This window comes from Tachyglossus aculeatus, chromosome 27 (genome assembly GCF_015852505.1).
Source record: "Tachyglossus aculeatus isolate mTacAcu1 chromosome 27, mTacAcu1.pri, whole genome shotgun sequence".
Taxonomy (NCBI): Eukaryota; Metazoa; Chordata; class Mammalia; order Monotremata; family Tachyglossidae; genus Tachyglossus; species Tachyglossus aculeatus.
The window spans coordinates 1823412-1848313 of NC_052092.1; the positions used below are offsets into that span (position 1 = coordinate 1823412).

General features: G+C 47.4%; 1 protein-coding gene across 2 annotated transcripts in view; it reads right to left on the reverse strand.

Moving 5' to 3' along the window:
- EXD3 (exonuclease 3'-5' domain containing 3) overlaps positions 1-24902 on the reverse strand; it is a 263251-nt gene that overhangs the window by 154515 nt on the left and 83834 nt on the right. For both annotated transcript variants that reach the window (XM_038767867.1, XM_038767866.1), the window contains 7 exons: positions 23225-23298; positions 21778-21816; positions 13906-14072; positions 8225-8366; positions 6831-7056; positions 5766-5875; positions 1083-1293 (listed from right to left, as the gene is read on the reverse strand). In XM_038767867.1, coding sequence (XP_038623795.1) covers positions 1083-1293; positions 5766-5875; positions 6831-7056; positions 8225-8366; positions 13906-14072; positions 21778-21816; positions 23225-23298 — 969 coding nt within the window. The remainder of the gene's footprint in view (positions 1-1082; positions 1294-5765; positions 5876-6830; positions 7057-8224; positions 8367-13905; positions 14073-21777; positions 21817-23224; positions 23299-24902) is intronic.

The following is a 24902-nucleotide window of genomic DNA, read 5'->3' on the forward strand; positions in this document are numbered from 1 at the left end:
GTACTTCCCAAGCGCTTAGTACAGTGCTCTGCACTCAGTAAGCGCTCAATAAATACGATTGATGATGATGACTACCAGGCCCGTGCCCCAACCCCATGCAGCAGACAAATGGCAGCAAACCCTGTGATGCCCAGGCCCATGCCCCATCCCTATGCAGCAGAATCCTTGTGACTATATTTTAGACTGTGAGCCCACTGTTGGGTAGGGACTGTCTCTGTATGTTGCCAACTTGTACTTCCCAAGCGCTTAGTACAGTGCTCTGCACACAGTAAGCGCTCAATAAATATGATTGATGATGATGACTCCCAGGCCCGTGCCCTAACCCCATGCAGCAGACAAATGGCAGCAAACCCTGTGACTCCCAGGCCCATGCCCCGTCCCTATGCAGCAGAAACCTTGTGACTACCTTTTAGACTGTGAGCCCACTGTTTGGTAGGGACTGTCTGTATATGTTGCCAACTTGTACTTCCCAAGCGCTTAGTACAGCGCTCTGCACACAGTAAGCGCTCAATAAATACAATTGATGATGATGACTACCAGGCCCGTGCCCTAACCCCGTGCAGCAGACAAATGGCAGCAAACCTTGTGACTCCCAGGCCCGTACCCCGTCCCCATGCAGCAGACAAATGGCAGCAGACCTTGTGACTACCAGGCCCATGCCCCATCCCTATGCAGCAGAAACCTTGTGACTACATTTTAGACTGTGAGCCCACTGTTGGGTAGGGACTGTCTCTATATGTTGCCAACTTGTACTTCCCAAGCGCTTAGTACAGTGCTCTGCACACAGCAAGCGCTCAATAAATACGATTGATGATGATGACTCCCAGGCCCGTGCCCTAATCCCATGCAGCAGACAAATGGCAGCAAACCCTGTGACTCCCAGGCTCATGCCCCGTCCCTACGCAGCAGAAACCTTGTGACTACCTTTTAGACTGTGAGCCCACTGTTGGGTAGGGACTGTTTCTATATGTTGTCAACTTGTACTTCCCAAGCGCTTAGTACAGTGCTCTGCACACAGTAAGTGCTCAATAAATACGATTGATGATGATGATCGTCGTTATTATTACTGTTATTATTGTTACCGGCGTAGAGGATCTGTGCCGGCCGGAGGGGTCGCCTCTCCCAGTCCGACAACTGCTCGGCTTTGTCGAGAGGTTTCCCCAGGACGCGTCGAACCAGCAGGCTCAGTCCTTTCTCAGCCTGCTTCGCCCCTCTTGCCTCGGGGCCCGGCTCTTGGGCCAGGACGTCCACCGGGCAGGAACTCTTCTTCTGCTGACCGGGACACTTCTGCAACTACAGGCCGGGGGGAGATGGGGGTCAATGACCTTCAACCAATCAATCAATCACTCAATCAATCGCATTTATTGAGCGCTTACTGTGTGCAGAAAACTGGACTAAGCGCTTGGGAAGTACAAGATGGCAACATAGAGAGACAGTCCCTACCCAACAGTGGGCTCACGGTCTAAAAGGGGGAGACAGAGAACAAAACCAAACATACTAACAAAATAAAATAAATAGAATAGATATGTACAAGTAAAATAGAGTAATAAATATGTACAAGCATATATACATATATACAGGTGCTGTGGGGAAGGGAAGTAGGTAAGATGGAGGGGATGGAGAGGGGGGCGAGGGGGAGAGGAAGGAAAGGGCTCAGTCTGGGAGCCTTCATTCATTCAATCCTATTTATTGAGCGCTGTGAGCAGAGCACTTGGGAGAGTCCAACGGGACAACAAACGGACACATTCCCCATGCACAACGAGCTGCCGGGCTTGAGGGGGAGACGGACAGTAAGAGAAATAATAATAATAATGGCATCTATTAAGCGCTTACTATGTGCAAAGCACTCTTCTAAGCGCTGGGGGGGATACAAGGTGATCAGGTTGTCCCACGTGGGGCTCACAGTCTTAATCCCCATTTTACAGATGAGGTAACTGAGGCCTAGAGATGTTAAGTGCCATAAATAAGTGCCATAAAAAAAGTGACTTGCCCAAAGTCACACAGCTGACAATTGGTGGAGCTGGGATTTGAACCCATGAACTCTCACTCCAAAGCCCGGGCTCTTCCCACTGAGCCACGCTGCTTAAATGAGGGATATGGACATAAGTGGTGTGGGGCTGGGAGCGGGGAATAATAATAATAATGATAATAATGGCATTTATTAAGTGCTTACTATGTGCAAAGCACTGTTCTAAGCGCTGGGGGGGGATACAAGGTGATCAGGTTGTCCCACGTGGGGCTCACAGTCTTCATTCCCATTTTACAGATGAGGTAACTGAGGCCTAGAGATGTTAAATTACTTGCCCAAAGTCACACAGCTGACAACTGGCGGAGCTGGGATTTGGACCCATGACCTCTGACTCCATAGCCCGGGCTCTTCCCACTGAGCCACGCTGCTTAAATGAGGGATATGGACATAAGTGGTGTGGGGCTGGGAGCGGGGAATAATAATGATAATAATGGCATTTATTAAGCACTTACTATGTGCAAAGCACTGTTCTAAGCGCTGGGGGGGGGATACAAGGTGATCAGGTTGTCCCATGTGGGGCTCACAGTCTTCATCCCCATTTTACAGATGAGGGAACTGAAGCCTAGAGATGCTAAGTGACTTGCCCAAGGTCACACAGCTGATAATTGGCAGAACCAGGATTTGAACCCATGACCTCCGACTCCACAGCCCGGCCCACTGAGCCACGCTGCTTAAATGAGGGATATGGATATAAGTGGTGCGGGGCTGGGAGCGGGGAATGAAAAAAAGGAGCGAGTCAGAAGAGGAAAGGCCTCTTGGAGGAGATGTCCCCTCAATAATGACATCTGTCCATGGTATTTATCGAGCGCTTCTCGGGTGCAGAGCACTGGGCTAAGCACTTTGGCGAGGACGATAGAACAGAGCGGGTAGACACATTCCCTGCCCACAAGGAGCTCGCAGTCTAGAAGGGGGAGACAGACATTGATAGAAATCAATAATATGACTGATTACTATACTATAATAATAATTATTATTATTACATAATTATGTGCGTAAATGATGCGGGGGCGGGGGGGGGGGCACATTCCAAGGGAACAGAGATTACAGAATCAAGGGAAAACACCGATCTTTCAATCACTTTCTCTTTTTTCTTACCACATTTGGTGTGAACGATCAGTGAGTCATTGTGAGAAGTAGCATGGCTTAAGTGGATTAAGACTGGGAACCCGGGTGGGACAGAGACTGTTGTTCCGCCTGCCAGGCGCTGTACTAAGCGCCAGGGTGGATACGAGCAAATCAGTTTGGACGCAGTCCCTGTCCCCCGTGGGGCTCAGGGTCTCCCCCTCCCCATTTTACAGATGAGGTCACCGAGGCCCGGAGAAGTCAAGTGACTTGCCCCAACTCACACAGCAGTCTAGTGGAGGAGCCGGAATTAGAACTCACGTCCTCTGATTCCCAGGCCTGGGCTTTAGCCACTAGGCGACACAACTTCTTTTCGATCTCCATTTAGTTTCAGGTGGTTTTGGACCCTCCCAAGCGTTTAGTACAGTGCTCTGCACACAATTAAGCACTCAGTACATACTGCCGATTGTAATGGACTCTTCTTCACTCTCAAATGAGAAACCCCCTTGTCTAGGACTCCTGGCATCTGTCTGCATATTCCACCTCAGAAGGCAGTTTTAGGTCTGTCGGCTGAAGCAGGGTAGAACACGGGCCTGGGAATCGGAAGGTTGTGGGTTCTAACCCTGGCTCTGCCACTTCAATCAATCAATCAATCAATCATATTTATTGAGCGCTTACTGTGTGCAGAGCACTGTACTAAGAGCTTGGGAAGTACAAGTTGGCAACATTAGAGACAGTCCCTACCCAACAGTGGGCTCACAGTCTAAAAGGGGGAGACAGAGAACAAAACCAAACATACTAACAAAATAAAATAAATAGAATAGATATGTACAAGTAAAATAAATAAATAAATAGAGTAATAAATATGTACAAACATATATACATATATATATGTGTGTATATACATATACACACACTTGTCTGCTGTGTGACCTTGGGCAAGTCACTTTGTTTCTCTGGGCCTCAGTTCCCTCATCTACAAAATGGGGATTAAGACTGTGAGCCCCATGTGGGACGGGGACTGTGTCCAACCCCATTTGTTTGTATCCACCCCAGCGCTTAGCACACAGTAAGCGCTTAACAAATGCTACAGTTATTACTCTTGTTATTATTCACTCTCGTTCCTGGGACCCACACTCCGTATTTCCATCTTGGTTCGTGAGAGCAACCCGGAATAAATCAAGAAATCGCCATTATGGGAGCATGAGCTAATAATAATAATAATAATTCAGATGTGTTCTTTCCAAGCCCTAGCCCACCAACAGAATGGGTTTGTTCGCCAAAGCGTGAGAAGAGGCTGCCTCCGTTCACAATCATGCTTCAGCTGCCTTTCGCTTGATGGCTTTTATGAAAAGGTCCCCTTGTCGTTGGCTGGACCACATCTCATCAATGACCTAAGCAAAAATCATCCTTTCTGTGACTCACAGGATCTCAGTCCTTGGATGTGGGAAAGATCTCTGAGGAGTCTCTGACCGTTTCTTCCCCAGGCAGGACATTCAAGAGACAATGCCTGACTCACTGACTCCTCTTTCTTCTTTCTCCTTTTCCTTCTTCTTTCTCCTCCTCCTCCTCCTTTCTGCTTTTTCTCTCCTTCTCTCTCCTCCTTCATCTTTCTCCTTTTCCTTCTCCTTCTTTCTGCTTTCCCTTCTCCTTCTTTCTGCTTTCCCTTCTCCTTCTCTCTCCACCTTCATCTTTCTCCTTTTCCTTCATCTTTCTCCTTTTCCTGCTTCTTTCTGCTTTCCCTTCTCCTCCTCTCTCCTCCTTCAACTTTCTCCTTTTCCTTCTCCTTCTTTCTCCTCCTCCTCCTTTCTCCTTTCCCTTCTCCTTTTCTCTTCCTCCTCCTTTCTCCTCGTCCTTCTTCTCTCCTTCTTCATCTTTCTCCTTGTCCTTCTCCTTCCTTCTGCTTTTCCCTCTCCTTCTTTCTCCTTTTTCTTCTCCTCCTTCTTTCTGCTTTTCTTCTCCTCCTTCATCTTTCTCCTTTTCCTTCTCCTTTTCTCTCCTCCTTCTCCTTTCCCCTTCTTTTTTATTTTTTAATGGAATTTGTTAAGCGCTTATTATGTACCAGGCACTGATCTAAGTGCTGGGGTGGATTCAAGGTAATCAGTTTGGACATAGTTCGTGGGGTTCAGTCTTAATCCCCATTTTCCAGATGAGGGAACTGAGGGCACAGAGAAGTTAAGTGACTTGCCCAAGGTCACACAGCTGGGATTAGAACCCAGGTCCTTCTGATTCCAAAATGTTTATTATCATGGTATTTGTTAAGGGCTTACTCTGTGCCAGGCACTGTTCTAAGCGCTGGGGTAGAAGCAGCATACATAGTGGATAGAGCATGGGCCAAGGTCATGGGTTCTAATCCCAGCTCTGCTACTCATCTGTTGGGTGACCTTGGGCAAGTCACCTCACTTCTCTGTGCCTCAGTGACCTCACCTGTAAAATGGGGATTGAGACTGTGAGCCCCACGTTGGACAATCTGATTACCTTGTATTTACCTCAGTACTTAGAACAGTGCTTGGCACATAGTAAGCACTTAAGAAATACCAACATTATTATTACTATTATTATCTGAGTTGATCCAGGTGGATATTGTCCCTTATCCCGCATAAGACCTCAAGTCAAAGCCTTCCCCAGGAAAAAAGAAGAGGCATTTTCCCACCTTGGGGTAACCCATCCTTACTTGCTTATCTATTTGGAAGAGGTCCAGAATGCCTTGAACCTGCGTAGCCAGATTCCGGAGGGCAGGTCCCGAAGACGCTAAATTACGCAGGTCTCCCAACATTCCATAACCTGCGGGAGAAAGACATCAGTCAATCAGTCCATCATATTTATTGAGGGCTTCCTGAACGCTTGTGTGGATCCAGTACAACGGAGGTAGCTCTCTATGAAGGAAGAGAAGCAGGTATCACAACCCCATCGGAAAGATAAGGAAAGGATAAGGAATGTGAGCCCACTGTTGGGTAGGGACCGTCTCTATATGTTGCCAACTTGTACTTCCCAAATGCTTAGTACAGTGCTCTGCACACAGTAAGCGCTCAATAAATATGATTGATTGATTGATTGAAAGAGAAGTACAGAGAGGGTGAGCGATGGGTACTAGCTCACACAACAGGCCACAGGCAGATTTCAGAACTGAACCCAGTTCTCTTGGCTCCTACTCTGGTGTAATTGCAATCAATCAGTGGTATTTATTGAGTGCTTACTGTGTGCCAAGCCCGGCCCTAATAATAATAATAATGATGATGGTATTTGTTAAGCGCTTACTATGTGCAAAGCACTGTTCTAAGCGCTTGGGGGATACAAGGTGATCAGGTTGTCCCACATGGGGTTCACAGTCTTAATCTCCATTTTACAGCCACTAAGAGCTTGGAAGAGTCCAATAATAACAATAATAGTAATGGTGGTATTTGTTAAGCTCTTACTATGTGTCAGACACTGTTCTAAGCACCTGGGTAGATACAAGGTAATCACCTTGTCCCACGTGGGGCTCACAGTCTTAATCCCCATTTTACAGATGAGTTAACTGAGGCCCAGAGAAGTGAAGTGACTTGCCCAAGTTCACAGAGCAGACGCGAGGTGGAGCCAGGATTAGAACCCATGACCTTCTGACTCCCAGTCCCGGGCTCTATCTGCCATGCCGTGCTGCTTCTTTAACAGAGTTAGCGCTCCCGAGTGGTCAGCACTGTGCTCCGCCCACGGGAAGCGCTCAATAAATCCGATCGAACGAACGAATCGTCGGCCTTACCTAGTTTAGTTATGGAGGGGTTCAAATAGAGCTCTTGGAGGAAGTGAGCAAACGCCTTGTTCTCCTCCTCCTCCTCCCCGCGTCGGTCTTCCGGCTTGGAGAACTCCAGCAGGTCCAACAGGAAGACGTGCCCTTCCACGGCCATCTGCAGGATGGAAACCCGGGGCTTCCGGACCGCTCCAAAGGACGGTTTCCACTCCATGTCTATCCCCACCACCTGCCCGGCCTGCCGGGGGAGGGAAATCGCAGTCAGAATTCCCAACCGCAGGGCTGGGGGCAAGGTTCATTCATTCATTCATTCATTCAATCCCATTTATTGAGTGCCTATTGTGTGCAAAGCACTCTATAAAGCCCTTGGGAGAGGACAAGAGAACAACAAACAGAACCATTCCTGCCCACCATGAGCTCACAGTCTAGAGGGGGAAGCAGACATTGAAATAAATAAATAAAGAGATTAAATAGATACATTACAGATATGTATAGCTATATCCATGTGGGGATGGGAGGAAAGATGATTGAAGGAGCAAGTAAGAGCGGCGCAGAAGGGAGTGGGAGAAGAAGAGAGGAGGGCTTAGTCAAAGAAGGCTTCTTCGAGGAGATGGGCCTTCGATAAGGTTTTGAAGTGAAGGAGAGTGATTATCTGCGTGATATGAGGAGGGAGTGCATTCCAGGCCGGTGGTAGAATACGGGAAAGAGGTCCGAGGCAAGATAGATGCTCAGAGAGAAGGTTGGCATAGAGGAACAGAGTGTGAGGGCTGGGTTGGAGTAGGAGACGAGTGGGGTGAGGTAGGAGGAGGAAAAGCGTGCTTTAAAGTCGACGGTGAGGAGTTTCTGTTTGATGTGGAGGTGGATGGGCAACCACTGGAGGTTCTTGTGGAGTGGGGAAACGTGGACTGAACATTGTGCAGAAAAATGATCCAGGCAGCAGAGTGAAGTATGGACTGGAGTGGGGAGAGACAGGAGGGTGGGAAGTCAGCAAGGAATCAGGGCGGGATAGGATGAGCGATTGGATTAATGTGGTAGCAGTTTCAGCGGAGAGGAAAGGGCGGATTTTAGCAATGTCATGAAGGTGGGACCGACAGGATTTAGTTCCTTTCCTCAGACACAGTCCCACAACAAGCTTCCAGTCTCAAGCTGTCGAAGTGGGGCCTAGTTTCTTTTGTTAGACTGGTTCCCTGCCCATGACAAGCTTCCAGTATCGAGTGGCCGAGGCGAGGACTGATTCCTTTCCTCAGACTAGTTTCCAGCCCACAACAAGCTTCCGGTCTCAAGCCGTCGAAACAGGTCCTATTTCCTTTTGTCAGACTCGTTCCCTGCCCACAGAGAGTTTCCAGTCTCGAGCCACTGAGGTGGGGACTTGTTCCATTCGTTTCCCGATCCCGCCCCTCACTTACCTGCAGGACCATATCCTTCCACCTGGCCACTTCCTCCCAGGATTTGAGAAAATGAACGTTCTCCTGAGGAATGGGCAGTTGGTAATAGTCTTGCCTTCGGGCCTCTTCGTGGTCACTCTTTCTGCCGTCGTCCACTTCGTCCCTGGAAGAGCAAAGAGGCTGAGCATTCTCAATCACAAAATGGAAGAGTAAATATGTACAAGTCAAATAAATAGAGTAATAAATCTATACAAACATATATACAAGCACTGTGGGGAGGGGAAGGAGGTAGGGCGGTGGGGATGGGGAGGAGGAGAGGAAAAAGGGGGCTCAGCCTGGGAAGTCGGGGAACAGATGAGAAGAGGGGCTCATTCAGGCCAGGAGATGGGAAGAGGGAGCTACCTCAGGTAAGGTAGGTGGGACGAGGGGGCTATTATTACTCCATTTATTTATTTATTTTACTTGTACGTATCTATTCCATTTATTTTATTTTGTTAATATGTTTTGTTTTGTTCTCTGTCTCCCCCTTCTAGACTGTGAGCCCACTGCTGGGTAGGGACCGTCTCTATATGATGCCAACTTGTACTTCCCAAGCGCTCTGCACACAGTAAGCGCTCAATAAATATGACTGATTGATTGATTGATTAACTCGGGCCAGGCAAGTGAGAAGAGGGGGCTAACTCGGATCAGGGCAACCAACCAAGGCCGGGCCAAACCGCACTCGATCTGCTTCTAGGAGAAGCAGCGTGGCTCAGTGGAAAGAGCATGGGTTTTGGAGTCAGAGGTCATGGGTTCAAATCCTGGCTCTGCCAATTGTCAGCTGTGTGACTTTGGGCAAGTCACTTAACTTCTCTGGGCCTCAGTGACCTCATCTGTAAAATGGGGATTACGACTGTGAGCCCCCCATGGGACAACCTGATCACCTTGTAACCTCCCCAGCGCTTAGAACAGTGCTTTGCACATAGTAAGCGCTTAATAAATGCCATCATTATTATTATTATTATTATTACAACTTCCACTTGGTTCTCAGGTAAGGTAGGTGGGATGAGGGGGTTAACTATTATTACTCTATTTATTTATTTATTTTACTTGTACGTATCTATTCTATTTATTTTATTTTGTTAATATGCTTTGTTTTGTTCTCTGTCTCCCCCTTCTAGACTGTGTGCCCACTGTTGGGTAGGGACTGTCTCTATATGTTGCCAACTTGTACTTCCCAAGTGCTCTGCACACAGTAAGCGCTCAATAAATACGATTGATTGATTGATTGATTGATTGATTGATTGACTTGCGTAAATTCTACTGCCGAAGAGCTGGCAGGGAGGCCCCACCCCAGCCCTTTTTCGGTTTCTCCTTTGACAATTTCACCCCGTGGCATCGCTCCTTCAGAAGGGTCTGGGAACCGTTCTCCTCACACGATCACGGGCCCCGGCTCCCATCAGACGCCTTCTGCCGAGCAGCCGTTTGATGGTGACTTATGGTCTCCGGCGCTGAGCGATCCACCCAAAGCTGGAACCAATCATCTTCGCCCTCGCTAAGTTTAGTTTCTTGAGAGCCCAGGGCCCCCGCCCTGAGAACCGAAACCACACTCGCTGCGATGGTTTTGGAGTACCAGACCTACATCCTATCTAGAGTTTCCGAGGCTGGGTCTTCACAGGGTTGGTCATCCCACTTCCCTGTATTTTTCAGCTGACTCTGAGCTCTCATTTCACGTCAGCACCCCAAAGCCACCTGCTCGGCCAGCGAACCACAGGCTCGTTTTGTGACACGCAGGCTACTCTGCCCCTTAGGCTCACTCTAGCCTATAAAGAGGCTGGATGTGGGCTCATTTGTTCCATCGTATTTATTGAGCGTTTACTGTGCGCAAAACACTGTACTAAGAGCTTGGGAGAATGTAACACAACAACGAACAAACACATCCCTGGGTGGATGGCAATCAGTCAATTAGTGGTGCTTACTGAGCACTGTATTTGTCCAAAAAAGTGCTCTGGAGAGCACCGGCTCTCGCCTGAGAAGCAGTGTGGCTTAGAGGATAGAGCCCGGGCCTGAGCGTCGAATGGCCTCTGTTCCAATCCCAGCTCTGACGCTTGCCTCCTGTGTGACCTTGGGCGAATCACTTCTCTGAGCCTCAGTTACCTCACGTTTACAGTGGAGATGAAGACTGTAGCCCCATGTGAGACACGGACTGCGTCTGACCTGATTATCTGATTCCTTCCTCTCCCCCTCCTCCCCCTCCCCATCCCCCCCGCCTTACCTCCTTCCCCTCCCCACAGCACCTGTATATATGTATATATGTTTGTACGTATTTATTACTCTATTTATTTATTTATATTATTTGTACATATTTATTCTATTTATTTTATTTTGTTAATATGGTTTGTTTTGTTGGCTGTCTCCCCCTTCTAGACTGTGAGCCCGCTGTTGGGTAGGGACCGTCTCTATATGTTGCCAACTTGTACTTCCCAAGTGCTTAGTACAGTGCTCTGCACACAGTAAGTGCTCAATAAATGCGATTGAATGAATGAATGAATTACTCTATTTTATTTGTGCATATTTATTCTATTCACTTTATTTTGTTAATACATTTTGTTTTGTTGTCTGTCTCCCCCTTCTAGACCGTGACCCCGCTGTTGGGTAGGGACCGTCTCTAGAGTTGCCAACTTGTACTTCCCAAGCGCTTAGTACAGTGCTCTGCACACAGTAAGCACTCAATAAATTCGATTGATGATGATGACTCCCAGGCCCGTGCCCTAACCCCATGCAGCAGACAAATGGCAGCAAACCCTGTGACTCCCAGGCCCGTGCCCCGTCCCTATGCAGCAGAAACCTTGTGACTACCTTTTAGACTGTGAGTCCACTGTTGGGTAGGGACTGTCTCTATATGCTGCTAACTTGTACTTCGCAAGCGCTTAGTACAGTGCTCTGCACACAGTAAGTGTTCAATAAATACGATTGATGATGATGACTCCCAGGCCCGTGCCCCAACCCTATGCAGCACACAAATGGCAGCAAACCCTGTGACTCCCAGGCCCATGCCCCGTCCCTATGCAGCAGAAACCTTGTGACTACCTTTTAGACTGTGAGCCCACTGTTGGGTAGGGACTGTCTCTATATGTTGCCAACTTGGACTTCCCAAGTGCTTAGTACAGTGCTCTGCACACAGTAAGTGCTCAATAAATACAATTGATGATGATGATGTTGCCAACTTGTCCTTCCCAAGTGCTTAGTACGGTGCTCTGCACACAGTAAGCGCTCAATAAATACGATCGAATGAATGAATGAATTAACTTGCATTACCCCAGCGCTTAGTACAGTGCCTGACACATAGAGGGAGATTAACAAATAGTATAAAATTTTTTTCAAAAGGAAGTGGTTCAAGCCCTCTGCAGGTGAGAAGAATTCAGCTCCACTGGGGGTGATCTGTTGCTCAACTTCAAGGGTAGAAAAATCAGAAGATGAAACAGATGTTCTCTCTCTCTCTCTCTCTTTAAATGGCATCTTGCTAAACGCTTGGGCAGATACAACACAGTCCCCATCCCCACTCAGGCCTCATGGTATAAATCCAGAAGCTGCGTGGCTTTAGTGGCTTAAGCGCTTAGTACAGTGCAAGCACTTAGTACAGTGCTCTGCACACAGTAAGCGCTCAATAAATGCAATTGATTGATTTAGTGGAAAGAGCCCGGGCTTGGGAGTCAGAGGTTGTGGGTTCTAATCCCGGCTCCACCACTGGACAGCTGTGTGACTTTGGGCGAGTCATTTAACGTCTCTATGCCTCAGTTGCCTCATCTGTAAAATGGGGATTAAGACTGTGAGCCCCATGTGGGACAACCTGATTACCTTGTAGCTATCCCAGCGCTTAGAACAGTGCTTGGCACATAGTAAGCACTTAACAAATACCATCATCATTATTATTATTAGAGGGGTAGGGCTTCAGACATCTTCAGACTCAGCCATGACTCCCGGCTGGGAGTCAGAGACCCTGGGTTCGAATCCCAGCTCTGCCACTGGTCTACTGTGTGACCTTGGGCAAGTAGTTTCACTTCTCTGGGCCTCAGTTACTTCATTTGTAAAAGGGGGATTAAGACTGCGAGCCCCTCATGGGACATGGACTGTGTCCAACCTTGTATCTATCCCAGCGCTTAGTATAGTGCTTGGCACGTAGTAGCTGCTTAACAAATCCCATTAGAAAAAAAAGGTTGAAATTCCCGCGAGTTTGGCCAACTTGTACTTCCCAAGCGCTTAGTACAGTGTTCTGCACAAAGTAAGCACTCAATAAATACGATTGAATGAATGAATGAATCTGGCCCAGCACTTACGTTCATATCCATAAATTTGTATTTACATTAATGTCCATCTCCCCCTCGAGACTGTAAGCTTGTTGTAGGCAGGGAACGGGTCTAATAATAATAATAATAATGATGGCGTTTATTAAGTGCTTACTATGTGCAAAGCACTGTTCTAAGCGCTGGGGTAGATACAAGGTAATCAAGTTGCCCACGGGGGGCTCACAGACTTAATTCCCCATGTTCCAGATGAGGTAACTGAGGCCCAGAGAAGTTAAGTGACTTGCCCGAAGTCACACAGCTGACAAGTGGTGGAGCTACCAACTCTGCTGTATTGGACTCCCAAGCGCTCAGTCCAGTGCTCTGCACACAGTAAGCGCTCAATAAATACGATTGATGATGATAATGATGCACACAGTGAGCGCTCAATTAGTACCACTGATTGAGTTCATGGGCTCAATGAGTTCATAAGCTAATTTGTTCAGAAAAGCATGTGCTTACATACAAGTTTTTACATACACAGAAGTTAAGAGAAGCTGCGTGGCTCAGTGGAAAGAGCATGGGCTTTGGAGTCAGAAGTCATGGGTTCAAATCCCTGCCCCTCCCCCTGGAGTGTTTATTTGCTTGTTTGTTTTTTCACACTGGTATGTACAATTCATGGGCTATTTGTTACTCATTGACTAGGTAGAGGTTATCTGTCTCCAGGACTTTCTCCAAACAAGGAAATTCTCCAATGCCCTGCTATGGGGCAAGGAAGATTCAGATGCTGGTGGTATCAAATATTTCTTTCTGCATCAGATATTTAAGAGACATCTATAAGACTGTGGTGAAAATACAACTGAGGCTTTTGCCTCTTGGCTGGGTCGTCACAGCACTATGTTAGGAAATATTTGGACAGTGTTAACAGCCATTGGAAAACGTTTAGTACATATTTACTATTCTTTTTCTTTTGTTAATGATGTGCATATAGCTTCAATTCTATTTGTTCTGACGATTTTGACACCTGTCTACATGTTTTGTTTGGTTGTCTGTCTCCCCCTTCTAGACTGTGAGCCCGTTGTTGGGTAGGGACCGTCTCTACATGTTGCCGACTTGTACTTCCCAAGCGCTTAGTACAGAGCTCTGCACACAGTAAGCGCTCAATAAATACGACTGAATGAATGAATGAATGCTCCGCCACTTAGCTGTGTGACTTTGAGCAAGTCACTTAACTTCTCTGTGCCTCCGTTACCTCATCTGTAAAATGGGGATGAAGACCGTGAGCCCCACGTGGGACAACCTGATCACCTTGTAACCTCCCCAGCGCTTAGAACAGTGCTTTGAACATAGTAAGCGCTTAATAAATGCCATTATTAAGTTCAAAAACACAAAGGCGTTTTGAAGAAGTCCTCCAGGAGAGTGAGAAAAGGAGTGCCTTACCTCTCCTGGTCCTTGAGTTTCTGCCGCTCCTCTGCTATCCCATTGGGGAGTGATTTATCGGGGAGGTGGTATTTCAGAGCCCAAAGGGCCGCCGTGGTTACATCGGAGTAACTGACCAGGAGCTGAATCAGCTGCTCTTGAAGCCAAATGTTTCCCCCCACTGTGTTCTGAAACAAGAGTCGGGTGAAAGAGATCATAAAAACGGTGATAATAATAACAATAATGATAAATAATCATAATAGTAGTAGTTGTCAAAATGGTAACTGTGGGATTTGCTAAATGCTGACTGGGGTAGGACTAGGCTGCAATCTCGATTAGCTTGTATCTTCACCAGCGCTCAGTACGGTGCCCGGCACATAGCGCTTAACAAATAACAAACAAAAAAATGTGGTTAGACCCACCTTCTTACTCAAGGCTCCCTCTTCTTGAAACCTGCACCTCTGAAGAACCACAAGCTCAAAGAATGAGTCGATCTACAAACTGTGTTTATTGAGCGCTCATTGGGTCAGGCACTGTACTAGATGCTTAACGGAGTCCCGTTTGACTTGGAGAAACGCATCCTTGGCTAAGGATGTACTATAGACTGATTAATCTGTCAAGATGCGACTATGCCTTAGATTGGGGATGAAGACTGTGAGCCCCCCGTGGGACAATCTGATCACCCTGTAACCTCCCCAGCGCTTAGAACAGTGCATCGCACATAGTAAGCGCTTAACAAATGCCATTATTATTATTATTATTATTATGCCCTGTGGAAAGTTATAATTGTGTGGCATTTCCAGGAAACTAGTTCTAACAAGGCCTGGAGGGCTGGAACTTTTTGAATGCTTCACGAGCTAAAATATTCAAGGCAGCAATAGTGTAACAGGATATAGTATAATAGCCTCATATTATAGTATAGCTATATATAGTAGAGCTCATGGTCTACTGCCTAAAGTTGCTTAACTTGGAGGAGGAGTGTGGCCATTGGAAAATACTCAGACTTGGGAGTCAGAAGACCTGGGTTCTAATCCTGGCTCCATCGTGGGCCAGCTTTGTGAGCCAGGGCAAGCCGCTTCACTTTTCTGGGCCTCGGTCATAATCTGTAAAGCGGGGATTCGGTAACCGCTCTCCCTTCTACTTAGATTATGAGCCCTATATGGGACATGGACTGTGTCTGACCTAACTGTTTTGTATCTTCCCCAGTGCTTAGAACAGTGCTTGACACATAGTAAGCGCTTAATACCCCAATTATTAACTTAATATTAAAAAGATGAATACAGTTAAAATACAATTTAAATATGACGGAATGAATGAACTTCTCCGTGCCTCAGTTCCCCCGTCTCTAAAATGGGGATTAAAACTGTGAGCCCTCTGCAGGATAGGGACCGTGTCCGACCTGATCAGCTTGCAGTTACACCAGCGCTTAGTACAGTGCCTGGCACACAGCAGGGGCTTAACGAATACCACAATTATTATCAACTTCCCTCGGTTCCCTCTTCTGCAGAAAGGGGATTAAGACTGTGAATCCTATATATGTCCAAACTGATTAGTTTATGCTTATGCCAGAGCTCACTGCCACAATTATTATCAACTTCCCTCGGTTCCCTCTTCTGCAGAAAGGGGATTAAGATTGTGAATCCTATATATGTCCAAACTGATTAGCTTGTAAGTACAAGTACTTAGTACAGTGCTTGGCACAGAGTTGGCGCTTAACAAATACCATTAAAAAAAAAATGACCATGACCCTCTTATGATACAGGTCTTGCCCTACAGAATGAGGGCTCAGCAACTCGACACAACCTTCATTCAGTCATTCAATCGTACTTATTGAGCGCTTACTGTGTGCAAATAATAACAATAATAATTATGGTATTTGTTAAGCGCTTACTACGTGCCAGGCACCGTACTAAGCTCTGGGGTGGATACAAGCAAATCGGGTTGGACACAGTCCCTGTCCCCTGTGGGGCTCACAGTCTCCATCCCCATTTGACAGATGCGGTAACTGAGGCCCAGAGAAGTGAAGCGACTTGCCCAAGGTCACACGGCAGACAAGCGCACTGCAGGAGGGTGAAATGGTTTCCAGGGTTCTTTCTCTAACGGGGCCAGTACGAACGCAGGGTCTGCATGTGTGGAATGTGGCCAGACTTACTAGACCTCATTCCTGAGACTCCTTCGGGAATGCAAGGGTGAGAAATTGTCTTCAGAGAAGACACTCGGGAAATTAATCTGTTGGTGGCCCAGTGGTTTGAAAAAAATAAAATAAAATAAAGCACCGAAACATCAAAAACCCATGCAGAGACGGGAAGCTGGGAGGGAGGAGGTGAAGGAAAGTGGACAGAAGAGAAAGACAGGCAGTCCTGAAAGCGAATCTTCCGGTAGCCTCTTGGCAAGAAAACCCTCAAGGGGCTAATGAGGCAAAACCTACCCTGGACCTTTCAGCCCGGGGTCCTGCTACCAGAATAAACTTGCTTCTGGGCTCCGAGATACCAAGTCATCTGGTGGAAAGCAATTCACTCCAAGCCATTTCCTTTATCCTGGGTCAAAACTGTTCCTCTGGAAGAGGGCCTCCAAAGCAGGCATCTGCTCTTAGGAATAGACTGGGATTTTAGAAGCAGGAGAGAGAAACCGACAGAGAATCGCTCTCCCCCACTTCAAAGCCTCATTGAAGGCCCGTCTCCTCCAAGAGGCCTTCCCAGACTAAGCGCCACTTTTCCTCATCTCCCACTCCCTTCTGCATCTCCCTGACTTGCTCCTTTTACTCTTCTCCCTCCCCACTCCACAGCACTTATGACCATATCTGTCATTTATTTATTAATACTACTAATAATAATAACGGTATTTTGTTGAGCATTTACTATGTGCCAAGCACTGTTCTAAGTGCTGGGGTAGATATAAGGTAATCATGTTGTCCCAAGTGGGGCTCACAATCTTAATCCCCATTTTACAGCTTGACTGGTCGACTGACTGACCGAGGGACTCTTGGCCTCCAGAATGAGCCGTGGCCCTCTCGGACACTGGACCCCACCCGGCCCGTGTTTTCTTCCCTTGCACCTGGGATGGGAACGAGGCCTGAGAACAGCACCTGTGCCCTCTCTCCTCCTCTCACGCTCCCCCCACCACCCCGCTGGCCCTGACTATCTTCCCGGCCCTCCAAACATCCTTGAGGTTTTCCAAGCTCCCTTAGCACGGGGCCCTGGTTCCCACATGGACTACAATACATGGAAATTCCCCTGCATTCTTCAGGATTTCCTTTGCCCTTCCTGCCCCACCTCTGCCTTGGCACCCAGGAGACAACAGGCAGCTCGGTTATCTGTAGCTCGGGGCCTGGGTGACATTCTTTCCCCCTGAATCACCTTCCAAGCAGCGCCCTGGCCACGGCTCGGAGCCCGGAGGGCTGCCCATCTCCAGCTCGGGACGGGAGGTCTCCCCGAGATGTTCTTTGTGGCAAATGACCCCGTCCTGAAGGCTGCCCCGTCTCCGCTCTTAGAGGATCACGGCTTACTGGGCTGGATGAGCTCTTACCGCTTCCTCTTTGGACGGCCTGGGGGACAGGGATCCGGCCTCTCACTTCACCCCCTCCGACCTCATCTCGCTGCTCTTCTACAACAACCAGGGCCTCTAATGCCAAACTACTCGCTGTCCCTCCATCTCGCCATTGACTCCTCGCCCATGTCCCGTCTCTGGCCTGGAGAGGCCTCCCTCCTCAAATCCAACAGAGCGCTACTCTCTCTCCTCCTTCAAAGCCTTACTGAAGGCCCATCTCCTCCAAGAGGCCTCCCCTGGCTAAGCCTCTTTTCCTTTTCTTCCACTCCCTTCTGCGTCGCCCTGACTCGCTTGCTTTATTCATCCCCCTTCCCAGCCCCACGGCATTTACATCCATATCCGTCACTTATTTCTTTATATTAATGTCTGTCTCTCTGTCTAGACTGTAAGCTCACTGCAGACTGGGAACGTGTCTATCAACTCTGCTATACTGTCCTCTCCCAAGAGCTTAATCCGGCGCTCTGCACACAGTAAGCACTCAATGGATACCATTTATTGATTGATGATCTTTGGTCGCCATGGCTAAGGGGGAGTGAGAGGTCTCTGTGGAAATAAAGCAGGAACCAATGAGCTTTAACTAAATGCATGGTGGAGGTCTCACATCTGCTCCCCAAGACTCCGTAGCTACCCTGAGAAGAGAGGCTGGGGAAAGGCAGAAATCTGGGGCTCCTGGTTCCGCCCCCAACAATCTCCCCTGTGACGGCCCCCCCATCACCTGCCTTCTTCAACTTCCAGGAACAGGCCAACTGGATAATAATAATGATAGTATTTATTAAGCGCTTAAGTAATTGTGGTATTTGTTAAGCGCTTACTATGTACCAGGCAATGTACTAAGCGCTGGGGTGGCTACAAGCAAAGCGGGTTGGACACAATTCCCTGTCCCACGTGGGGCCCACAGCCTCAGGAAGCCATTGTTCGATACCTAATTTCTAGGCACTGTAATAATAAGGAACCCTCAAGGACTTGTCTGTTTTGTGACCCTGGGCAAGTCGCTTCACTTCCCTGTGCCTCAGTTACCTCACCTGTGAAATGGGGTTGAAGACTGTGAGCCCCACGTGGGGCATGGACCTGATTAGCTTGAATTTACCCCAGTGCTTAGAGCAGTCCCTGGCACAAAGTGCCTCCCAAATGTCATAAAAAAAATGTAGGTATCTCTATGCACGTCCTATAAAAACTGGGCTAGGGTCAAGATTCAAGCGCTTAGTACAGTGCTCTGCGCACAGTAAGCGCTCAATAAATACAACCGAATGGATGAATTTGAATCTTCTATCTGCAGCTCTATCGGCTTCCTATTCGCTTGGTGAAATCCCAGATCCCCGTCCTTTCTTATTTGGATGCCAAGCTCACAGTTTATCACCCTTTAGGAGATTTGTTTCTTTCTCAGTTTAAGCTGATGGACATTCTGGGTGAATGTGCAATTTCATGTTGGTCAGAGTAAATAAAAAACAACAGACAGATGCAGCACTGCCACACTGTTGGCCAATGGGGTTTTTCTGGAAAGAGGAAGCCAATATTCGTGAAAGAGACTCGGGAGACAACTCTGTCATTTTTTACAGCGCTCAAAGATCCCGGTTGGCCACAAGCCAAAGCAATAATGAGTACGTTTTGCGGGGTCTTTCGCAAGCAGAAGGATCAGCAGTGATCCTTTTTTCTTCTCCTTTCTCTCGCCTTGAATCTCCCGGTGCATTTCAACTGGGGGTGCTTTTCGTTCCGGTGGAGGAAGGCTTTTTTCTTTCATTTTTTTTTTTTAAATGCCTGAGAGGGCAGACTGAATGAACCTTGAAATTCACACCCTGGCAAGTTGAACTGATTTCCTAAATCCATAATTACAACATTCCTCCGAGATACGCATTCTTTCGGAGCGAACCGGTGAAGATTAGTTTCCTGTTTCTTCCCGTTTTGACGGCTTTGGGGTCGAGAGGGACCCCTTTCCTCCTCCAAACAATCCTGTTCTTAGGCATACGCCTGGCGAAGGAATCTTGCCTAAATATAGAGTGGAGCCAAGCTCACTTGAGAAAACAGCCCCAACTCCTAACATAGCACTTTTGTACATATCTTTAAATTACGGATTCTAAATTACTTCTTTTTTGAAATTCATATTACTTGTTCATATTTATATATTTATTAGTGAAGAGCAGCGTGACCTAATAATAATAATGGCATTAATTAAGCACTTACTATGTGCAAAGCACTGTTCTAAGCGCTGGGGAGGTTACAAGGTGATCAGGTTGTCCCACGGGGGGCTCACAGTCTTCACCCCCACTTTACAGATGAGGGAACTGAGGCACAGAGAAGTTAAGTGACTTGCCCAAACTCACACAGCTGACAACTGGTTGTATCCACCTCAGGGCTTAGTACAGTGTCTGGCACACAGTAAGTGCTTAACAAATGACATAATTATTGTTATTATTCCTCGATTTTCTTGACATTGCTCCAGTGTTTAGGACAGGGCTTTGCACTCCATAAGCATGACTGTTAGTAACGATGAGCCTGTTATAAGCAGGGAATGTATGTTTATTGTTCTACTGTACTCTCCCAAGCGCTTAGTACAGTGCTCTGCACACAGTAAGCATTCAGTGAATATGATGGACTGTTTGACTGATATTAATAATAATAATAATAATACTTGTTACAGTGTTTACCACATACCAAGCACTGTTCTAAGCACCTGGGTAAATACAAATTAATCAGGTTAGAGACAGTCCCTGTCCCGCATGGGGCTTACACTCTTAATCCCCATTTTCCTGGTGAGGTAACTGAGGCCCAGAGAAACGAAGTGATCTGTCCAAGGTCGCACAGCAGATACGCGGTGAAGCCGGGATGAGAACCCGGGTCCTTCTAACTCCCAGGCCCGGGCTCTAGCTACTAAAGCCACGCTGTATCCCCAAGTTAAATGACTTGCCCACGGTCACGCAGCTGGGATGAACTGGGATTAGAACCCAGGTCCTCTGACTTCGGGGCCTGTGACCTTTCCGCTAGACCACGCTTCTCCCTTTCTTGCGCGACTCAGACCGTGACCCCCTCCCTCCGATGAAGGTGTCGGGATCTGGACGACGGACAGGAAGAGCCCGACTCCACCAAATAGCCTGGTGGGCCGGGAGAACCTTCCAGAAGGTGACGACTGTGGCGGAAACCTTCCCGAGGATCACTACTGAGGCCGCGGTTGTCTCTTTGGTTGGACAGGGAATGAGAAACAGCCGCACGTGGAACGATTTATGCTTGAATGGGTCCCAGTAGCAGCTCCTTTCATGAAAAGCCAAATCCCAGCGCCGCTTATTACAGTCACACTAAGGGCAGTTGACGGGTGGGTTCCTTGTGGAGTTTAATGATCTGGCGGCTTGGGACCATTACAGACCTTGTCAAAAGACTGACTGTATCTTAGGGTTTATCGCTTGTCCTTTTTTTTTTCCTCCATTGGACTTCTCCCTGTCCCTACTTGCTCCCTCAGTCATCCTCCCTCCCATTCCCACAGCACATATGTAGAGATCTGTCATTTATTTATTTATCTATTTATTTATATTAATGTCTGTCTTCCCCTCTAAACTATGAGCTCGTTGCGGTCAGGAATGCATCTGTTTGTTGTGATACTATGCTCTCCCAAGCGCTTAGAACAGTCCTTAGCACTCAGAAAGTACTAAACAAATAAGACTGAATGAACGAATGGCCCAGTGACTTGTGACAATTAGACACCTTGTCAAAAAGACAGACTGTATCCGAGGGTTTATCGCTTGTCCTTTTTTCTTTTTTTCCCAGGGGACTTGTTAAGCGCTATGTGCTGAGCGATGTACTAAGCGCTGGGGTAAATTTGTAGATAATCGGGTTGGTCACACCCACGTGGAGCTAAGTAGGAGGGAAGATACGTTTGGAATCCCCCTTTTACAGATGAGGAAACTGAGGCCCGGAGAAGTGAAGTGACTTGTCTAAGGTCACACAGCTGGCCAGTGGTGGGGCCTGGACCCACGTCCTCTGACTCCCAAGCATTATTTCTTATTGGAAGCCACGTTGCCCTTTCCAATACCATTTCCCTCTGGCATCTCATACATTGCCAGATCAACAGAGAAAGTGATTTAAAATTCTCCCCGACCTAGGCCCTCCCCTACCGATGATGGTGGAAATGTGAGAACGGAAAAACGCAGCCAAGCCCGTGAGAATCCAAGAGCCTCCCCGGTTCTCCCAAGCCTTCTGGGAATCTGAAATGAAGCCCTGAGGAATTCCCTCCAACTGCCAGGTCCGCCTGATGGAATACAGCAGTGGCCAGTGAGGAATTTCTGCTTTTTTCATCATTAACCTCGTGGTACGAGTATCGGATGATCCAGATCGATGGTGAGAAAAATGTGGGGAACTCACCTGGATGTGGTCTGTCCAGTTCTCCTGAGTCATGCTTTTCTGCAAAAAGGAAACCACAACTGATTAATTTGGGGGATTACAAAGAAACGAAGACGCAGACCGCATTCGTTAAGGCTAGATTCTGTCACGGATGGTCTTTGGCTCTGCTCACTACGGGACAACCGAAAGGCCTCATTCCATCAGGCGGGAACCGTTCAATCAATCCTTCGGTGGTATTTATTGGGTGTTTTCTGTGTGCAGTGCCCTTTGATTAAGCTTTTGGAAGAGTCAACAGCCATGTTGGTTGACAAGTTTCCTGCCCATGACGAAAAGCGGTCGCCTAGCGGATAAATCTCAGGCCTGATGGTCTGAAAGACTTGGGTTTTAATCCCAGCTCTGTCACTTTACCTCCTTCCCTTCCCCACAGCACCTGTATATATGTATATACATTTGTACATATTTATTACTCTATTTATTTATTTTACTTGTACATATCTATTCTATTTATTTTATTTTGTTAGTATGTTTGGTTTTGTTCTCTGTCTCCCCCTTTTAGACTGTGAGCCCACTGTTGGGTAGGGACTGTCTCTATATGTTGCCAACTTGTACTTCCCAAGTGCTTAGTACAGTGCTCTGCACACAGTAAGCGCTCAATAAATACGATTGACTGATTGATTGATTGATTGTCTGCTGAGTGACCTTGGGCAAGTCACTTCACTTCTGTTTGCCACAGTTTCCTCATCTGCAAAATAGGGATTAAGACAGTAACCTCCATGTGGGACAGGGACTGCACCCAGCCTGACTAGCCTGGATCTACTCCAGCGCTTAGACACACAGTAAGAGCTTAAAGAACACCATCATCATTATTATTATTAATCCCCATTTTGCAGGTGAGGGAACCGAGGCACGGAAAAGTGAAGCGACTTGCTCAAAGGCACACAGCCAGCAGTCGGCAGAGCCGGGATTAGAACCCAGGTCCTCTGATTCCCAGGCCCGTGCTCTTTCCACTAAGATACGCTGCTTCTCTGTAAGTGCATTTGATGAGTGCTGACTACGTGCCATTCATTCATTCATTCAATCGTATTTATTGAGCGCTTACTGTGTGCAGAGCACTGTACTAAGCGCTTGGGAAGTACAAGTTGGCAACATATAGAGACAGTCCCTACCCAACAGCGGGCTCCCAGTCTAGAAGGGGGAGACAGACAACAAAACAAAACCTATTAACAAAATAAAATAAATAGAATAAGCATGTACAAGTAAAATAAATAAAAAGAGTAATGCTAAATAAAAAGAGCACTGTGCTAGGCGTTGGGGTGGAGACAAGCTAATCCGGTTGGCCTTCCTAATGCAGTTTTCTTTTACGGCTCTAACCGAATGGGCCCAGACTGGAACAAGAGGTAGGTGTGCCAACCGGGGGACGCGGTGAAAACAAAAAGATGCCATCCACAAAAACGCACGTGCAACGTACCTCAACAAACCTCTTGTAGAAAAGGTATCTCAGGGATCTCAGGTGCCGCTGGTTTATGACATTGGGGCAGAGCTCTGAAATGCAGGAGAAAAAAGTGGTTAACACCTTAACTAGGCCTCCTGAGTCACTGCGCTGCGGAACGAGTGTTTTCTCCACTCCGGCTCTCCTCACCTCTGCTTGCCTTGCCCCAGAGGAATCTTCTGGTTTTTGTTTGTTTTTTAAATAATAATAATAATAATAATAATAATTGGCATTTGTTAAGTGCTTACTATGTGCAAAGCACTGTTCTAAGCGCTGGGGAGGATACAGGGTGATCAGGTTGTCCCACGGGGGGCTCACAGTCTTAATCCCCATTTTACAGATGAGGTAACTGAGGCCCAGAGAAGTTAAGTGACTTGCCCAAGATCACACAGCAGACATGTGGCAGAGTCGGGATTCGAACTCATGACCTCTGACTCCAAAGCCCGGGCTCTTTCCACTGCGCCACGCTGCTTCTCTATGGTATCTGTTAAGTGCTTACTATGTGCCAGGCTCTGGGGGGATAGGATATGCTATTTGTTACGCACTTACTATATTGCAGGCATGGTACTAAGCTCTGGATAGATAGGATATGCTATTTATTAAGCACTTCCTATTTGTCAGGCACTGTACTAAATGCTGAAGTAGATACAAGCCTGTCACGTTGGACACAGTCCACGTCCCACAGGGGGCTCACAATCTCACAGACTGACTGATTACCTGGATAACCTAATAATAATAATGGTATTTGTTGTGCGCTTACTATGTGCCAAGCACTGTTCTAAGTACTGGGGAAGATACAAGGTAATCAGGTCGTCCCACGTGGGGCTCGCAGTCTTCATCCCCATTTTACAGATGAGGTAACTGAGGCACAGAGGAGTTAAGTGACTTGCCCAAAGTCATACAGCTGATAGTAATAACAATTATGGCATTTGTTAAGTGCTTACCATGTGCAAAGCACTGTTCTAAGAGCTGGAGGGGGATACAAGGCCATCAGGTTGTCCCACGTGGGGCTCACAGTCTTCATCCCCATTTTACAGATGAGGTAACTGAGGCTCAGAGAAGTTAAGTGACTTGCCCAAGGTCACACAGAAGACACGTGGCGGAGCTGGGATTAGAACCCATGACCTCTGACTCCCAAGCCCGGACTCTTTCCACCAAGCCATGCTGCATCTAGTAATGGTAATGGTAGGGAAGACTGATTACCCACTGTACCTTTTTAGGGATATTGACTTTGCTTGGGTCATCGGGCAAATCTGCTATACTGGACTCTCCCAAGCGCTTAGTACAGTGCCCTGCAGGCAGAGAATGCTCAATCAACACCTCTGATTACAGTCCTCTAGACAGTATGCTCATTAGTGAGCCCGTTGTTGGGCAGGGATTGTCTCCATTTGTTGCTTCTCCATAGAGAAGCAGCGTGGCTCAGTGGAAAGAGCCCGGGCTTTGGAGTCAGAGGTCGTGGGTTCGAATCCCGGCTCTGCCACATGTCTGCTGTGTGACCTTGGGCAAGTCACTTAACTTCTCTGAGCCTCAGTGACCTCATCTGTAAAATGGGGATTACGACTGTGAGCCCCACGTGGGACAACCTGATCACCCTGTATCCCCCCCCAGCACTTAGAACAGCGCTTTGAACATAGTAAGCGCTTTACAAATGCCATCA